Source organism: Rhea pennata, chromosome 5, assembly GCF_028389875.1.
Source record: "Rhea pennata isolate bPtePen1 chromosome 5, bPtePen1.pri, whole genome shotgun sequence".
NCBI classification, from domain to species: Eukaryota; Metazoa; Chordata; class Aves; order Rheiformes; family Rheidae; genus Rhea; species Rhea pennata.
The window spans coordinates 42,062,654-42,081,607 of record NC_084667.1 but is presented as its reverse complement, the minus strand read 5'-3'; the positions used below and the strand labels follow the sequence as shown (position 1 = coordinate 42,081,607).

General features: G+C 40.4%; 1 protein-coding gene across 1 annotated transcript in view; it reads right to left on the bottom strand.

The window, feature by feature from the left end:
* LRP5 (LDL receptor related protein 5) overlaps positions 1 to 18,954 on the bottom strand; it is a 175,748-nt gene that overhangs the window by 96,241 nt on the left and 60,553 nt on the right. Inside the window, 2 exon segments of the mRNA XM_062575962.1 lie at positions 15,022 to 15,153; positions 17,301 to 17,497. Of these exon segments, the coding sequence (XP_062431946.1) occupies positions 15,022 to 15,153; positions 17,301 to 17,497 (329 nt within the window).

Here is an 18,954-nt window from a genome sequence, read left to right as displayed (position 1 = left end):
GATCAGCACAACTGGCCATTGCTCTACCAAGCAAACAATTTGCATTTTTACAGAGACTTTGTCCGAAGACCTCAGGGAACCTGAATAATTAAATCTTACCTGCTATCCTGAGGTCTGACTATCTATACTATATGTGTGGCATACCTGAATGTTCACAAATATCTTAGTCCCAGCAACTATTTTTCATTTGCAAAAAAGTTAACATGCCTTTGCACAGAAGTCTCAGTAACAGCTCCTAACAACCCACAGGAAAAAGAATGGGCCAAGAAGTAGTCTGTCAAGAATCCCCACTGCCAGAAAAAGGGTACACTGGTATTTCCTTGGAAAGCATGGACTCAAAAGTTGTAAATCATCTATTCTGTGCTGGAGAAATACAATTCTATTGGCTCAGGGTATGAAATCACTGCCCTCAGAAGCCGCTCAGCCATTTTTCCACCTAGTTTCTGCTAAAGAGAGTTTTGCTGGTACACCTTCAGATATACAGTCAAACAAAAATCCATTAAAATCCATCAAGACACATAATGAACACATTTTTGAATACTGAACAGAAAGAGAATGGTTTTACTACAATCCCAATTCTCGAGTTCCAATCCCATGTGTTTCCAACTCACTATGAGACCCTGTACATATTAGTTGCTCTGTACTGTAGTTTCTTCTTCTACAAAAACAGGAATAAACACTTTATATCCCACAAGCCCCCTCTGAGGTTAATAGCTGTACCATCCTTTGAAGTTCAAGTGTTAATTATTATGTTCCAAATATTATGGAGCCACAGAAAATTCAATTCTGAGCTAACACCATCATCTGTCCAAAGGGTAAACATCATGGGAAAAGTTATAAACAACTGTAAATTGAGGTTGGCAAAGCTAGGGAGTGTCTCAACTTTATGCTGCAGTAAAATAAGGAGCTTTGCCAAGAGCATTTTAAGATGCAGTCAGACTACAGCAGCTTAGCAAGTTACCACTGACTCTTGGGAACTTTTCCTGTCTATGTACTCAGCCCATGGTGAATGCAAGATAACAAAGTTTACCTGTACACCTTGTCAGTGCAGACTTAGGGTGCGGTTCCATGCCAGCATAAAAGCAATTCAGAGATTCAACACTGCTGAAGAAGAGAGCATTGCTTTTTCCACAGACATGCAGAGTTAGTTAGCATCTCTCAGCAAACACAGTAACTAGATGTGTTTAAAAAGCCAAGAAAGCAGTCAATCTGAAACATGCACCAAGACTGAAAAGACAATTTCATTCAATACTCCCATAAACTTGCTGAAAACAGAGCTAGATAACGACATTCCTTATAGCATTAGAAAACATGGCTTTTATCCAATGATTTTTTTTTTAAGACAGCTATTTCCGTAAGAGGTTATTTCATTTTTTGCTACACATATTACTGCCCATTTAGAAGGATAACAGTTGCTACATGGCAAAAGTAATGTAACCTTTTCATACAGAACAAATAAAACTATAAACATGGTTTATGGAGCAAGGGAAAAAAGGCTCATGATAAACAAGACCTACAAATGAACGAAAAAATACTCAAGAAATTTTTATGAAATGCAATAGAAATAGAGGAGGAAAAACACCTATGTTTTACTTTACACATACAATCATGATTCACTACTAGCAAATAAATAGAAGGTCTTTCCATCGTTCTGATTCTGACACATACAGAAGTGACAATTTAATAAAAATGGAGAGAAAAATCACCCTTGGCAAAAAGAATGTGCAAGCAGCTTAGGACAAGCAAGTTAAGGAATCTACATCAAAAAGGGTGGCTTAATGGCCTATTCATTGGCTTCTTACTTACAGAGTAACCTTTAGACTTCCTAGACAGTAAAAGCAATCCAGCAATGGCTAGCTGATCGTTTCTGGAATTTTGCAAGCGCATTTCAGTGAAACGTAGTTCTACGCAGAGTACTTCTTACCGATCACATTACATTCTAATGCAGTGTTTTAGTGCTAAAGAAACAAGAGAATGCATCTGGAGTGGGCAGTATTGCATGGCAAACGCTGGTCCAGAGGCAGCAAGTGAAATGCTGTTTCTCCATTCAGCATGCAGCCTATGACATCTCACTTGCATAGCCTCATATTTGGGTCATTCTCCACCTGCAGTTATCAGCGTATCTGCACTACCTTGTACACTTGATCCAAACTTCTGTTCTGGTCTCGCACAAAACACCCAAAGAGGAGGCCTTTGAACAGATCATCTGTTTTGGGGGAAAATCACACACCAATAGGATTTTGAAACTAGTGTTACTGCTGGCATTTAGAGAGATGCCAATTACACAAAATCCTCCTTCAGAAGATGAAAAATTGTATCACACTTTTCTGAAGAAGTCACCACTCAGTCTAACACAGTGAACAGTGAACTTAGCAAAGGAAGCATAATAAACCATTGGGAGTGCAGTTGGGAGAGGGAGGACGAGAAAAAGACCTCCAGAACTTCAGGATGAGAATTGCTTTCTGTTAATCAGACACCAAGCATAGGACTAAAGACACCAAAGAAGTCAAAGTATCTTCTTACAAGAAAATTGGGGTTTTCCACTGTTACATTTCAAACATAGGTGCGGACAGCGGTGGGGGGCAACGCAGCCATGCAGGCAGCAGTCAAAGCACCTCTAGGAATAAGAGAAAATAAGATTTTTCTTTTTGTTTTTTCGCTTGTTTTCCCCATGTTAAACGGAGTAATACATAAGTGCTCCTTCTCAATATAACCAAAAATCAGGGTTAGAAATCATTCAAAGCTTATCTATCAATATGTGAGATTTCTCTTCCAGCGTCTTCCAAATGTTAGAAGACTCCTGACGGTTATTTTATGTTATTCATACAATGCCAGCAGCAGCTTTCTCAGGTACAATTATCCCAAATGACAAATGACTCCCTAATCCTTCCCTTTCACAAAGAGGCAGTTCATCTCTAATTAGCAGTTGATATACTTAATCAAAGAGTCTGGCTTTGTCTGTATTGCTTCTCTTTATTACTCAGAAAGAGATGTATTAGCAAAGGACCTTCTCTGATGGTAGTCATAAAAGTTAAATTGCATGAGGAGAAATACTTTACAATGAAGGTATTTGTCCATCTGCTTTTCTTGCTTGGAGATTTCATTGCTCAAATAAGTTGATGGCTGCTCAGCCAAAGAACTGCACAAGCCATATTTTTAAAATGTATAATGTGTACCAAGAAACACACAGGAGATATAAGACACTTGAGAATATTATCCAGCCTCGATCAACTGCTTCAACAACAGGATCAGGGATTAAAAAAAAAGGGGGGGGAGGGAGAAGTTGACTCTTCAAACGCCAGAAACTACTGCCTTCTTCCCCAACAGATTTTTCTTTTGAGAAAACAGAATTTCAAAGTTCATTTGAGAAAAGGGGTCCTGCCTTCCCAGCAGAAACTCAGCAGCTCCTACCATCACATAAGATTCACTGAATAGTCAAAGGTCTCCCAGTTTCAAGTGGATAACAGTTGCTTTCAGCTGGAAAAACATTTCTCCAGTGTGTTGAGGTCAACATGCCATTTGTCCCAAATGACCACTTATGTTCTGACACACCAAGGACAAGATTCAGCAAAGGCAGCTAGCCATTTTAACATCTAGCCTGAAATATCTTAAAGGAACCAGATTTCTAGGAAGTACTCTTAACCCACTGGTGTGAGGAAGAGGGAAGAAATTCTCCTCAGAGAATCACAGAATGGTTGAGGTTGGAAGGGGCCTCTGGAGATCATCTAGTCCAACCTCCCTGCTCAGCAGGGTCACCTAGAGCATGTTAGACAGGGTTGCATCCAGGCAGGCTTTGAAGATCTCCAGAGAAGGAGACTCCACAACCTCTCTGGGCAACCTGTTCCAGTGCTCTGTCACTCTCACAGGGAAGAAATTCCCCCTCACGATCAGGCAGAACTTCCTGTGGTTCAGTTTCTGCCCATTGCCTCTTGTCCTGTTGCATGGGATTATTGAAGAGAGTCATTGCTACTTATAAAACAAACCTCACCACTGATAACCTGAAAGAAACAACAAACAGCGTTTTCTCATTCTGAAAATAAGAGTAGCTTTTTTTTTTGGTTTGACTCAACATGCAAAAAGTTAAGGACATGACAACTACTTTCATGCTGGCATTGAGGAATGCCCACACCAACACACAGTCACAGCTTACCTTCTGCTCCCCAAGCAATGTAAAACTTACAGGTTTTACAGATCCCTTCTCTACAGGTAGATTCGCCAGGCTAAAGAAGTCACCTATGTAACTGAGAAATCAGGCATCTATCTCAATCTCAAACCTGCCACCTGCGTCAGGAGGCCAACTACAGTTAAATACTACCTGTGACATACAAACACTCCAAGCCTCTTCACTTCAGCATTTATTGTGCACAGTGTTTCTTTTTGAAACATTCATACTTAATTTCTAAGCCAATTTCTTCCACCATAGTAAAGATGATTCTCTTTCATTCTAGATCAAGCAACAAATTTAAAATTTAAAACAACAACAAACACTTTAGTGTTATCAAAGGACATTACAAACTATCCAGAGAAGAACTTGGACACAATCCCTGGTCCCAAGGAAACTTGTAAGTCTCAGTGAAACTGGTCTCAGTAGGGTCAAGCTCTCCTCTCCTTGGCAAAACAGACAAAACTTATTTCAAGGTACTTGACTAAAGTTAAATTCATCTCCAAATTATCTCTAGGTTAAGAATGAGAGATGTAAACTCAAAATGGTTCTGTACATATCTTTCATGATGATACATAAATATATACAAAAGCACCTGAGAACGGGGATCCAGGAAAAAATGAAACATCAGAGAATGGAGGTAGGGTGAAGTCAGCATCAAAAATAGTGTCATTTATCTATTTAAGGGCCCAATAACGCGCTCAAGATTGTATCACAGTATCTTCTATATCTATATAGAATATACAGATATATATAGGCGGAGGAGCCTACAAGGAAGGGTGTCCTGCTGGACCTTGTCCTTACCAACAGAGAGGGACTGGTTAGTGATGTGAAGGTTGGGGGCAGCCTTGGCTGCAGTGACCACGGGATGGTGGAGTTCAGGATCCGGCAGGAAAGAAGTAAGGCAACAAGCAGGATTGCAACCTTGGACTTCAGGAGAGCGGACTTTGGGCTCTTCAGAGACCTAATTGGAGAAATCTCATGGGTTAAGGCCCTAGAAGGGAGGGGAGTCCAGGAGAGCTGGCTAGTATTCAAACATCACTTCCTCCAAGCTCAAGAGCAGAGTGTCCCTATGAGTAAGAAGTGCAGCAAAAGGGACAGTAGACCTGCTTGGGTGAGCAAGGAGCTGCTGGCCAAATTCAGACAGAAGAAGAAAATACACAGAACGTGGAAGAGGGGAAAGGCTACTTGGGAGAATTATAGAAATGCTGTCAGAGTACGTAGAGATGCTGCGAAGAAGGCTAAGACCCAGCTGGAGTTGAGTCTGGCAAGGGGTGTCAAGGACAATAGGAAGGGCTTCTTCAAATACATCAGCAGCAGGAGGAGGACTAGGGAAAATGTGGGCCTGCTACTAAATGGGGCGGTGGCCCTGGTGACAAGGGATACAGAGAAAGCAGAATTACCGAATGCCTTCTTTGCTTCAGTCTTCACTGCTAAGGGCAGCCCTCAAGAATCCCAGAGCCTGGAGATGAGAAAGTCCAGAGAAAGGAAGACTTCCCTTTGGTTGAGAAGGATTGGGTTAGAGACCTTCTGGGCAGGCTAGACATCCACAAATCCGTGGGCCCAGATGGGATGCACCCACTGAGGGAGCTGACGGATGTTGTTGCCAGGCCGCTCTCCGTCATCTTTGAAAAGTCTCGGAGAACTGGAAAAGTGCCTGAGGACTGGAAGAAAGCCAATGCCACTCCTGTCTTCAGAAAGGGCAAGGAGGAGGACCCAGGCAACTATAGGCCAGTCAGCCTCGCCTCCATCCCTGGAAAGGTGATGGAACAGCTCCTTCTGGATGTCATCTCCAGACATATGGAGGAAAAGAAGGTGATCAAGAGTAGCCAGCATGGATTTACCAAGGGGAAATCCTGCTTGACTAATCTGGTAGCCTTCTACGATGAAATGACTGGCTGGGTAGATGAGGGGAGAGCAGTGGACGTTGTGTACCTTGACTTCAGCAAGGCTTTTGACACTGTCTCCCATAACATCCTCCTAGGCAAGGTCAGGAAGCGTGCGTTAGGCAAGTGGACAGTGAGGTGGATTGAGAACTGGCTGAAAGGCAGAACTCAGAGGGTCGTCATCAGTGGCATGGAGTCCAGTTGGAGGCCTGTGGCTACTGGAGCTCCCCAGGGCCCAAGTACTGAGCCCCATCCTGTTCAACTTTTTCATCAATGACCTGGATGAGGGGACGAAGTGCCTCCTCAGCAAGTTTGCTGATGATACCAAGCTGGGAGGAGTGTCTGACACACCTGAGAGCTGTGCTGCCATTCAGAGAGACCTGGACAGGCTGGAGAGCTGGGCAGAGAAGAACCTCCTGAGGTTCAACAAGGGCAAGTGCAGGGTCCTGCACCTAGGGAGGAATAACCCTGGGCACCAGTACAAGCTGGGGGCTGACCTGCTGGAGAGCAGGTCTGCAGAGAAGGACCTGGGAGTGCTGGTGGATGACAAGTTGACTATGAGCCAGCAAGGTGCCCTTGTGGCCAGGAAGGCCAATGGTCTCCTGGGGTGCATTAGGAAGAGTGTTGCCAGCAGGTCGAGGGAGGTGATCCTGCCCCTCTACTCAGCCCTGCGGAGGCCTCATCTCGAGTATGTGTCCAGTTCTGGGCTCCTCAGTATGAGAGAGACATGGAGCTACTGGAGAGAGTCCAGCACAGGGCTACAAAGATGATCAGAGGGCTGGAGCATCTGCGCTAGGAGGAACAGCTGCGAGAGCTGGGCCTGTTTATCCTGGAGAAGAGAAGCCTGAGGGGGAATCTTAACAATGTGTAAAAGTACCTGAAGGGAGGGTGTCAAGGGGACGAGGACAAACTCTTTTCAGTTGCCTGGTGTGACAGGACAAGAGGCATTGGGCAGAAATCGAAGCACAGGCAGTTCTGCCTGAACGTGAGGGGTTTTTCTTCACTGTGAGAGTGAGGGAGCACTGGAACGAGTTGCCCAGAGAGGTTGTGGAGTCTCCTTCTCTGGAGATCTTCAAAGCCTGCCTGGATGCAACCCTGTCTAACATGCTCTAGGTGACCCTGCTGAGCAGGGAGGTTGGACTAGATGATCTCCAGAGGTCCCTTCCAACCTTACCGATTCTATGATTCAGCTGCAGTTACCAAAAGGATCTGTGCATTCAACGGATGTAAATACTCATATTCTCTTTATTTCTGCCTTATGTGTCCCCCTCTGTTAAATCACAAACCAAATCATCAGGAGGAGGAGGAAACTTATTTATCCCCAACATATTAACTAGCTAAAATTTTCTCGCATTCCTTGGGCATAGACCTCTGATAGAAATAATCTATTATCAAGCATTTTAAGCACAGCATCAAGGTTGAAAAGCTGTTTACAGTATACAGACACTTTATTTTCCCGGTTTAGTACAATACCACAGCAAGTAGAAACTATGGTACCATTACTATACTGTTGCTTTTGCAGCCGAATTCCTTGTCATCGGTTATTGCAGAAAATAATTTACATTTTTATAGCTCAGTTGGGGATGGTTGTGCTCAGTATACTTAGATTTATACTGCAGCAGTGCTCAGAGGATTAAAATTATATACTGTAGTCGATACTTAGTGTTAGTTCCATGGATCACTCCTTTGCATAACAGCTTCAAAGTGCCAAGTACACTTTTCGGAGAGCACAGCAATCTTGGAGGTCATGAGCAAAGAGATTTCTCACACTGGTGGACATCAAGCTCTTAACAGCCTTAAAGATCAGGTCCTGAACTTAACATCAGAACATATAGCAGTCTAACAAGGAGGGGAGACTTCTGGTGCAATATATCCCCAAATGCTTCCTCCCATCAAAGACTTGCTTCAGTTGCACTTAATGTACAGTGCCACAATCTGCTGTTCATGCGGCACGCAAATACACTTGCAGCCCAACTGCTCACATGCCTTCTTATCAGCAGGCCTCTACTCCTGCTTTCAAGGACAAAAAAGCAGAGACTCAGGTTTTTTTTCCTTACACAGACAGAAAAAAAAAAAAAAACAGTATAAAATTAAACTTCCAAGAGATTTCAATTTAAACAATGCCTGCAGAAATACACGAAAAAGTTTTTTGTTTTGTTTTGTGAAAGTGAGCACAAAAAGTCCCTTCTCAAAGGAGATTTAAATTTAATATGACAGGAATTTAGATATAACAAATGGATATAACATTCAGAGGAATGTTTAATTTATTAGAATTACATCCAGCCACAGCTTGCATAGGAAACAGAAATCACCTAGTACAGAATGAGCTGATAAAATAGGGGCAAAAAACTTGCTCTATTTTAGAAAGTGAAATATAGGTAAACTGCAAAATTAAACAGATAACTTTACAGAAACAAATCCCTTCCCTCCAAAACTTAGGCAAGATAAAAGATGTCACAGCTACTGATTACAAAATTTTAGTAGAACAGATAAAAAACTAATGATACATAGGCCAAATAAAACACTTATAATGAAGTTATGCCATGAGTAAGACTCTGTAGTTTTAATTGAACTATTTTACCCATATACTGCAGCAAAGTATTACACATTTATTGAGAAACAAATATGAAATTGAAAAATGGTTTTAAAGTCTTGGGGTACACAGCTTCCAGAAACTACGTGGATCCTGGACCAATTCTCAGCTTATATAGCTCTGCATGCCTCAACTGAAGTTAACAGCTTTATTAAAAATAAGATGAGCTGAAGTCCTAGTTTCTTCTACTCATTAAAACTGTGTAGTCAGAGTTAAAACGTGGGTGGGAGGAATACAGTTTTGCGCTTTCACTCAAAACAGTTTGTGGTATCAGCCACAGATGACAGGTTTTTAGATTCAGTAAAGTAATTTTAGTCCAAATCTGGTTGACTCATTTGGTATCATGACACCAGAATGTGCAATGAGAGTGACATCCTTTGCTGCTTAGTTTTGTATTTTCAAAGGAGGGAATTTAAGAAGCCAGAGGGACTATTTATTGGTAAACAAGAAGTCATATCCACTTTTAAGAAAAAAGATGAGGTTTTTGATGTTCGTTTAGAAGGCCTGCAGCAATAGCTCTATGCCAGCAACACTGAATACAGCAAAAAATTATGTATTTTCTAGAAATGCAAAAAACAAACAAGGAAAAAAAACCCTAGGCTGTTGAATTCTATTTACAAAAAGGGACTCAATTTTGGAAGGATGCATACAGAGACCTATGATATGAGACTGCAATCAAGGTTTAATCACAATTAGCTGACAAGATATACCACAATCCTCTACACTTATTTGAATGTGATTAAACTGAACCACATGGCAAGCCAAAGGAGGGAAGGAAAAAGCAAGGGGAGGCATCCAACATTTTGAGACTGCATGTCTTTCTAGCAGAGCAGAGCAAATCCACTCCAAGAAAGTAGAACAAGATGGAAAGATCCTGGTTTCTATTTCGTCTGGGAACATTCACATCAAGTTGTGCAAATTATATCAAAGCTGTACCAGAGCTGTGGTCATAAATAAGATTAATTCATTCTGTTCACTGAGTACCAAGGAAAACAAGCCAAGGGAAAAGACTGCCAGAATAAAAAGCATGAGGAGGATGAAGCTGCTCATTCTTAAAAAAACAAAGGAGATGACATGCAGCTATGACCTCAAAACTCTGCACTGCAAGGTTAGAAAGATTCATATGGTTTACTATTGGAGACATGATACTAACTATGTCTTCTTTCTGACAATTCAAACCACTTCTAGGTCAACAACTGAACTCACTAAATCCTACAAAGGGAATCTCAGGACGAAAGAAGAACGAACACTGTCATGAAAGGAGCCCTCACAGACAAAAAAGAAAAAGACCTGGGAATCAAAACAATTTTGTTAAAGATAAATGTGATGCTTCAACAAACAAAGAACCTCAGGGCAGTTACAAGTCAGCAAAATGACACAAGGAAGGTTCCCAAACATTTAAAATTTCTGCACTGCAGCTCACCTCTGCTTTTTTTAAATGGCTTATTTGCTGCTAGTTGTCTATTGCTGATCAAACCAAACTTTACTTCTCAAAAAATATGCATAGAATACACATAGTTATTACTCTGGTCTTAGGTCTTCCATTATTTACCTGAGAAAACTTCTGAAATAAGAAACTGAAGAGTAATTAAAGCAGGTTTACAATCTGATAACTGCATGAACAAAGAGCCAACTAGGCAGAATTACACATCCCTTTTAAATGGTAGCAACTAAGCCCTTGTTCTCTTCTCAAAGCCGCATGCCATTGCTCAAGCAGAAGTTATGGACAGCACAAATGCAGATAACGCCTTGTTGCCTTCATCAGACAGCATACAAGACAAGATCATTGTAATTTTGTCTTATGGCCTTTAAAGAAACTTGAACTTGCTAAGATACACATGTCTATTTTTGCCTAAAAAGTCAGCCAGTTCTTAACCTTGCCATATGAAATTGTTAACAAAATAATCCTACCTTTCCTTTGTTGTCCAAAGCAAAAGCCAGAGGAGTTGCTTATTAAGAGGCAATTAAAATCCTAAAGAGGTTAGTGAAGATAAACTAACCTTCCACATGACATCAGACCTTTATATAATTAGTAAGTCTTTTGTGGAGTCAGTTTCACTGAACAATGAATGCTTTTGGTTCCAATAAAATTCATATTCCATAAGACAATCAACTCCCAGCTACACTATCATTCCCCTAAAAATTCCTGTTTCAGTAGCTCCTAACTTTGTCAAGATTGCTTCTTATGGGCATCAAACTTCTCTTGCCTCATTTCTTGGAGGCTGAAAAATTTTTCATACTATTATAATTTCAAGAGCTTAAAAAAAAAGAGGAGGGAGGGAGGGAAGAGGCAAGAGAGCTTAAAAATATATATGAAGATCATCTAATCTAATGGAAGTGAAGCCCCTGTTTTGAAAAAAGAAATTTCAGAGTTCAGTCTTTCCTGGAAGTTACAAGGTCCTAACAGCAGCTCCTGCAAGGCCACTCTCCACAGGCATGTCACACTAAAAAGTCACATAATGCCTTACAGGCATTACAAATTGCGATTTCATTAGCTTCTAAATGGGCAAGGTCAGGTTCAAACACAAAATTCTAAAAGAATTCTAAAATTCTGTATTTGGGCACATTAAGAAAGAGCATATTTTAAAATCAGAACAGCAGTAAAAATAGCCCAAGTGCTGCTACAGCTCTGCTCAGAAACCTGCAGTATAAAAATGAAATGTCTCTTTTTAGATAAAGGCTGACCAATTGGAAAAAACAGCCTTTTTTCAAATATACAAGAATGCTAGTTTTATCAGGGAGGAGGGATGTCACGTCTTTTCCCCCCCATCCCCACCTCAAACCGGAAAATGGAAAGAGTGAAAGATAAAAAGGAGAAGGCAGGCATACAGAAAACTCCAAAGTTTTTAAATGGAAAATGCTTAACGTTTTTTCCTAGGCTACTTAATTCTTGTTCACAGCAACAGAAAATACTTTTGTAGAGGCAACTAGGTCAGGTTAACTTTGTTATGAGAATTACTGCCTTTTACTGACAAACACGGTGATCAATCTGCTGACCTTAACTAGCAGGTCACCCATCAGTGTGCTCTCCTCACACACACATTGCTTTCACGCATGCACTCCTGACCAAAATACAGGCTACAAAATGACCTCAGGATTGCACTAAACTTGCAAGACTCCCAGCTGTTAGTGTTACACTGATTAGGACCTATCTGCTTTCAGTATCTCCAGCCATGATTCCTTGCCCTCTTTCTGGAAAGTAGCTGTCCAACACAACTTTTAAATAATGACAAAAATCTTAGTTTGAATGCTTACTAAATTTACTAAGGGCATAGTCAGAGGCAGCTGATTTGCATTCCAAATTTACCAGCATCTGCTTGTTGATCTGGGGGCCTCAAGCAAGCACAGAGCATTTTCACGAAACTGCTTTAGGAAATAGCTTTGCTAAAATGATGAGTAGATATGGGGTTGCAACCTCTTCACCCTGACTCTACAGCAGCCAGAAAAACACTCACCTTGGCTGTACCTTCAGAATAGAAGCACACTGAAAAACAAGCCTGTCAAGACTGGGAGAGGGACTGGAACCACTCTGGCAACGCCTTTCAAATACTGCACTAATCTCCCTCTGCTACTAACTCAGCTACACATGTTGGGGGCCAGGGGATGGACAGGAGAAATCAAATAACAAAAACTTCAGGCAACTGGCACTTTGTTTTCGTGCTAACCTTGTAATTACAGCCTTTTACCCCTTTTCAAGTACAAAACATGTTCTTGTACTGCAAACAGCTCTATGCAAGCAGTTCTCTGGGTACTTTATAAGTACTAGCCCATGTTGTCAGTGAACACAAAACCACACACAAACAGAGCAAAACAGAGTAATACCACAGGTCTGAAGAGAAGCAACAGCAAAGCAGCTACCTGCACAGAACAAATAGACATTTGTACTTGCACTTGATGCCAGTTGCAAACTATCCATATTTACAGAGTAACTGTGTAGAACCACAAAGAAAGCAAGAGCAAGAGCACTGGAAGTCAAAATTACAGAATAAGAAACTATTCATTTATGTAGATACAATTCCCATAGGTTCAGCAAACCAGCAGTTTTATGCTTAGAATTAGAACAAAAATCCAGTTTTGGAGTTTCCATGCATAAAGACATAACTCATAACAAAGCCAATAGCAGCAGAGCCTGCCACTGAATTCTTACCTCCTTGATTACCAAGGCTCATCACCATGCAAAACACCTACTCCGCAAAGAGCTACAGAGCTCTCATATCGGATTATTCTGTATACATATGTTCTTTAGGACTCAAGAGAGCTGAAATCACTTACAAGCCTAAAAGGGCTTTTCTACACAGGAATACCTACTGACAGAGCTATACAAGTAACATTACATAGCTATATTTGTACCAGTAAACTCCCCATGTGGGTACAGATTTTGAAGACTGAGAATACCTTTTCCTCTTACAGACAAATTCTTAGTACTATTTTTTCAACTCACTTACAAACCTGAAGTCAAATAAGCTGATAAGTGATTTAGTACTTTTGCACTTTTGCCCAAGCCAACACGGAACAAAATGGGGAGGTGGTCAACACTGTTGCATCCGTAGTTCCCAACACAACTTTACTACAAAGGACTTGTGCAAAGAACAAAAAGTCAGTTCCTTGCAAACAAGGAGTTAATTAATAAGAGTGGAAAGAGAAGCACATGGATGTTGGCATAAGGTAGACAGGACCACAAAAGATGTGGAGCTTGGGAAAGAAATAATCCATAAAACTAAACCAAAAGGCCACATTCTTATGCAAAATCAGACTTCCTGTTCCCATCCCACATTTTTGCCCTCCTTTGACAGAGCACTCTTTACAAATTGTCTGGCCCGACAATAGAAAGGTGAAAGCACAGTATAAGCAGTCACTCCTGTTTGTGCTATCCGCCAAAATGCCAAAAGCAGACTGACCTTCATTCCTCACTGCCAGAAACACAAGGTCAATATGAACGTCTAAAAAGGTTGTCCTGAGCATTCAGCAATGTTTTTTAAAAGCTGTGAAAGGGAAACTTTCCAAGGCTGGAAGAAGGCAAAAGAAAGGTCTTTCAGCAGCTGCAAAAACTACCTTATAAGCCTTTCAATTGCAGCAGGATGAGCTAATGAAGCTGGCCCTTAAACCCTGGAGGTTCAGTGTTCAAATTCTGCTTCAAGTTCACAAATGAAAGCAGCCTATTATGCTTGCTCTAGAACTCAGAGGAATCAAGCCACATCAGAAATGACTATACTCTTTGGCTAGTGTTGTGAAAATGCAACTCAGAGACAGCAGTGTCTTTCAGCACAGTGTCTTTCAGCCCGCTGGCAGAACTTTCTTCAAAACCTTACCTCCTAGAGCCTTCCAGCCACATCAGTGTTAAACCCTCATTTTCATAAGATGCATTTTTAAAATACATCTTGACTCACTGAGCTTATGGACACAAAATACACACACGGTCGTACTCATCAATTCAAGCATACACTCTAGCTATTGTTCTCTATACAGACTTCTACTGGTAACGTGCAAGACTCACCCTCTACTTTGAGTGACAGAGAATGGCCATCTGGAATACTATTTTCTCTAGCCCGATTATATCAAGCAGCAAACTTTACAAGTTTCTTGGAATAAAGCCTTGCCTCTGTGTAAAATTAAATATAAGGCCTGAAAACCTAGACCCATCAAGAAAATTCCCCCTGTATATTACCTTGCATCTCTCTCCACAAGGAGCAGCCCAAAGGGAAAGAGAGGGATAATTAACCTTCAGCAGCAGAAGAATGAGGTTTTTAGTTTAAATACTAATTTATCATTTTACCACACAGATTACTTCTTTATAAAACTAACTGAAGCGGGGCAACCTACGGAGTTACCTCTGAAATAGCAGAGAGGGGGCATAGACTTTGACCAATTGTTCTGGCATATCTGTGTCCAGAATGTATCACAAGCAAATTGTTCTTTGAGATGCAACTGGAAAGCTACAGTTGGGTCAGTGCTACTACATCAGTAGCTATTGGCCAATGAATGGGAAGGAGCAAACATCTGCCTATAGTCCACTATCCAAATGGGAGGAAGTCCTACAATAGCTTCCTTGCAATAAATTGCATCACCAATGGCCTTCACATACAACTTCACTCCTACAGAGAACTGACAAAACATAATATGGTCAAAAGGAACAAGAGCTTCCAATTATTGATGCAATTCATGAGTCCAGTTCATAAAAATCACCCTCTGCGCGTTTAACTTGGTAGGAGACTTGGATACAAGATTCCTGAGTTCTTCACCCGGGCCACAGTGAAATTTCAGTGTGTAAGTAGTTCCTCTCAACTCACCTTGTTAAGACTCAACTTTTAAGCAACAACTTTTAAGTAGCAAACCCAACTCAAGCTAATGCAGCTACTGTAGAAAAGCCAAGAAGTTCCTACCTGATTTGCAAGTCCTGCCGTCATCTTCTAGCTGCACACCCGTGGGACAGGCGCAACTGTAGAAGGGGTCTCTTGGAGACAGCAGGCACAGATGAGAGCAACCACCATTGTTTTCTTCGCATGGGGTATGAACTTCAAGAAACAAAAAAACAAAAACAATTTTTGTTTTTATTTTCTTCTTTTTACTGGAACCCTCAAGCTTTCCTCCCTCCATAAGGAAAAAATTACAGATCTGAACTGACTGACACCAGCTTTAGTGCTAAAAGACAGAGGAACCACAAAATAAGGCATATTTCATACTCACCCTCCCTCCAACAAAAGCAACTCTTGCGGGGTGTCTAAATGGAGATGCACATTCAAAAGATGATCTTGAAAGAATTAGCAGCTCAGCACTTTCTTGCTAAACAGTTCTATCAATGTTTCTAAAGCTGCACATTGCTAAGAACTTTGGATACCAGTTACTTTGACAAAGTCTGGCCTGCTAAGCAGCATGAAAAAAAGGACAGCCAGGGTTGTGAGTGGAGAAGTGTGCAGTTCTGAGAAAAAAGGAAAAGTCTAGGAATTTGTAAATTGCAGTAGTTCTGGATATTGGAAAGATTTTTTTTCCACCACAAACCTTTCACAGCAAGACATATTCCTGAATTACCAAGAAATACAGAAAGGCAACATACAAAGCCCTTTAGCTATTACTTCAACTTTAGGAAAAGCAGATTACAAATACTTCATCTTTCCTCACAGTTCCTCAGCAGTTTTGAAAGCTTAAGACTTTTTTTCTTTGGTTCGGGGGGGAGGAGGGAGGGAGAGCAGGCGGGAGAAGGTAAAGACCTCTCGTTTACCTGGAACAAAAATGCAAGGAGATGAAACTGTCTCCTTTAGTTATGGAGAACATTTTCAGCTTAAAAGAAAGAAAGAAAAAGACAACAACCACAGGCTATGCAAGATTTCTCCAAATCATCATGCTTTGAATGAGCATTTGAATTGCTTTAATATAAAAATACAAGATATACAGTTAATTTGGCTCCTGTTACTTCCACTGGCAGTCGCAAACAGGAAAAAAAATAAATAAATAAAAAGGAGGGAGGAAAGAATCTGAACCTGATCTTAGTGAAGTCAGTGGCATCCGAGCTATTTTCAGCAGATGCTGTTTCCTTATGCACTACATTTTCTTTGTGACTAGCCCAGAAATACTATGACCCAAGGGCAGGACATTCCCTGAGCTAAGAGCAATGACAAGCATTCAGTATGCCAACTCCTACATGGAGCTCCGAGATAAACCAGGCTGCTGGGTAAACCTGACAGCCTCAGTGAAAACTTGCACCTGTTCCATCCCTAAGAGGATCTCCAGACTCCTTTTGTTTACTTTCAAATCTGTTTACTGACATCCTATACACTTTACCGTTCCTATAAACATTACCTTTAGGAAAGCAGCCTTTACACTTGGCCTAAATGAGTAAGCCCATCCGAATGGCAAGAGTATGTGTCCTAAGCAAGAGATGATTATTCCTATGCCTGTTGCATTATATACATTTTCATTCTTGCTTTTTGATCTCTGCCTTTGCTTCTGCTACTCCTGATTCTCACAACCTTACCAATCAAGCCTAGACAAATCGCCCTTAGAAACCACATGCATACACAAAATACATACAGACTCTTTCAGTTCTACATTCTCCACACATGGCTTCTATTGAAGAAGCATCATACACAAAGAAAATAGAAGCACAATATCTGTTTCCTATAAAAGCTAAGAATCAAGTCCCTCTCATACTTAAACACTCATTAACTGTTACATATTGAAGATAATCAGGATCAATTCTGGACAGCAGAAAACGTATTCATAGGTGCAACATTATAACATTATAATATAATATATCATTTTATATTACATTATTATTTATTATTATTATATATTTCATTGACATATTTATTATATATGTAATGAGATGCATTTTTCAGCTGTCTTTAAAATAATGATATTTTAAAAGATGACGAGCAAGTTTATCATTCTCATTCAGATATCTAAACTGAAAGATGTCACTAAAATGCTGCACTGGATTTTGGATTTTATTACCAACTGGTATGATAAATGAGCTCATATTGATTCAGGCTGGCATTTTCAAAGAACAGTAATGGTCTCTGGTACTCAAGCCTTGAAAAACTAATTCTTTGGCAAGGTTTTGAAACCCTAAAACTTGATTCACTAAACATTTTTACGATTAATGCTTTTCCTCACCAAAAAAAAAAAAAAAAAAAAGAGGAGCTTAGGGAAAAGTAAAACATACAGTATGGCTGTCGATCTGGACTCAAGACTTGGATGTCCATTGGTGAATATAGGGCACTCAGTATTTCTCTCCTTTTCTCTCCCGTCCTTTTGTTACATGCATGAATGGAGCGTGTCTGCCAGTCTGTCCAATACAAAGTGTCTCCAGACAACGTCAGTGCAAATGGATGAGTAAGACTACCTTCAACAACTTTTTGCCTAGATCAAAAAAAGAGCAAGGATTAACATACAGAGCTTCCACTAGATACATGAAGAAAAAATGTCTGTGTTTTAAAAGACTCATCTAGGAATTATCTTCTTTTAACAAACAGATTGGAACCAGTAATTCATCTCGTGATAAAAGTAGTAAGCACACAGAAAAATTCAGACAGTTTTTACAGAAATCTAGAAGAAATGCATATTTAATGAATTTATTTGTATATCTTCATAAAATATTTGGCATATGTCATCCTCTTTTGCATCTTAAAAACATTCACAAACCTTCATACTTCAATTATAGACTTTTTTGATCAGTCTATAACTTGAAAATAAGTTTTCCTTTTAGAACACCTTCACTTTGAAAATACTTTCAAACAAATCACTGCTATCTGCAAATATAGTAGTATAAGCTTGACAATCTCTAAAATAAGGTAAGAAAGAAAAATAGACACCTAGCTTTAGTGACCATAAGCTGCATCATATTAGCAGGCCCACAGAGCGCAATGGGAGGCCCTCACAGTAAGCTACGCAAAGTATAGAAATGAAAATTTAGACTTTGTTTAGCTCCTTCATAGCAGTAAGGAAACAAATATAGTGTTTCATAGCAACAAGATATCTGATTTAGCTATACACTGGCTTCTGTAAGGCCACACCAATTTTCCCTAACAGGATTGTATAAATACCTGTATACAGTCACCTTTTGGAGGAAGCAGACCTGAAGAGCACTCCTCCCAATTTACATGTTACTTTTTCTGCCTTTTCACACAACAGATGCTGTATTTGCCCAAGACAGTCTCAAACTTCCACATTTTGGCACTATCAGTTGTACCCAGTCCTTTCTTATAGCAGAGGGAAAGAAAAAAAGATGCCTTGAGAGTCTCTCTGATTTATTCCACTTAGTTTGATCAACAGCAGAAACCTGCATTTTTCAGGTTTTGTTTTGAAATGCAGAGCAAGAACTCTCCCTACAGATTCACAAAGTCATATGCTACTTATGAGCATCTAGAATTTATTTATTACCGAGTCCAACTTTTTTCCCACTGCAGCAGCCCATGCCATCTTAGAGTTGCATGAAAAAAAGCCAGCTGAGAATTCTGAAAGCTCAATGTGTTGCAAAGTCCCTTAAATATCTTATTCTTCCCCTAAAAAGTTCAAACTCAAAGACAGATTTCTGTTAACATCTTTCCTCTTCCCTTCCCTTCCCCTTCCCCTGCTCCTTCAATTAAACTTTTCCAGTCAGGATAGTCTATTTCTCAAGCGATGTTTCTGCAGACATTTGAAATATCAGAGATTTTGCAGAGTCTCCGATACTCTTATTGGTGCGGCTCGTAATAAACCTGCGTCCAAATGAAAGTAGCTGCTCTTCATTCTACTATAGGTCTCTAGGCTGCTGGGTCCTGGGACTCAAGTTGAGGCTACAAATTTAAGAAAAATTCACACGCACAGGATCTTTTATG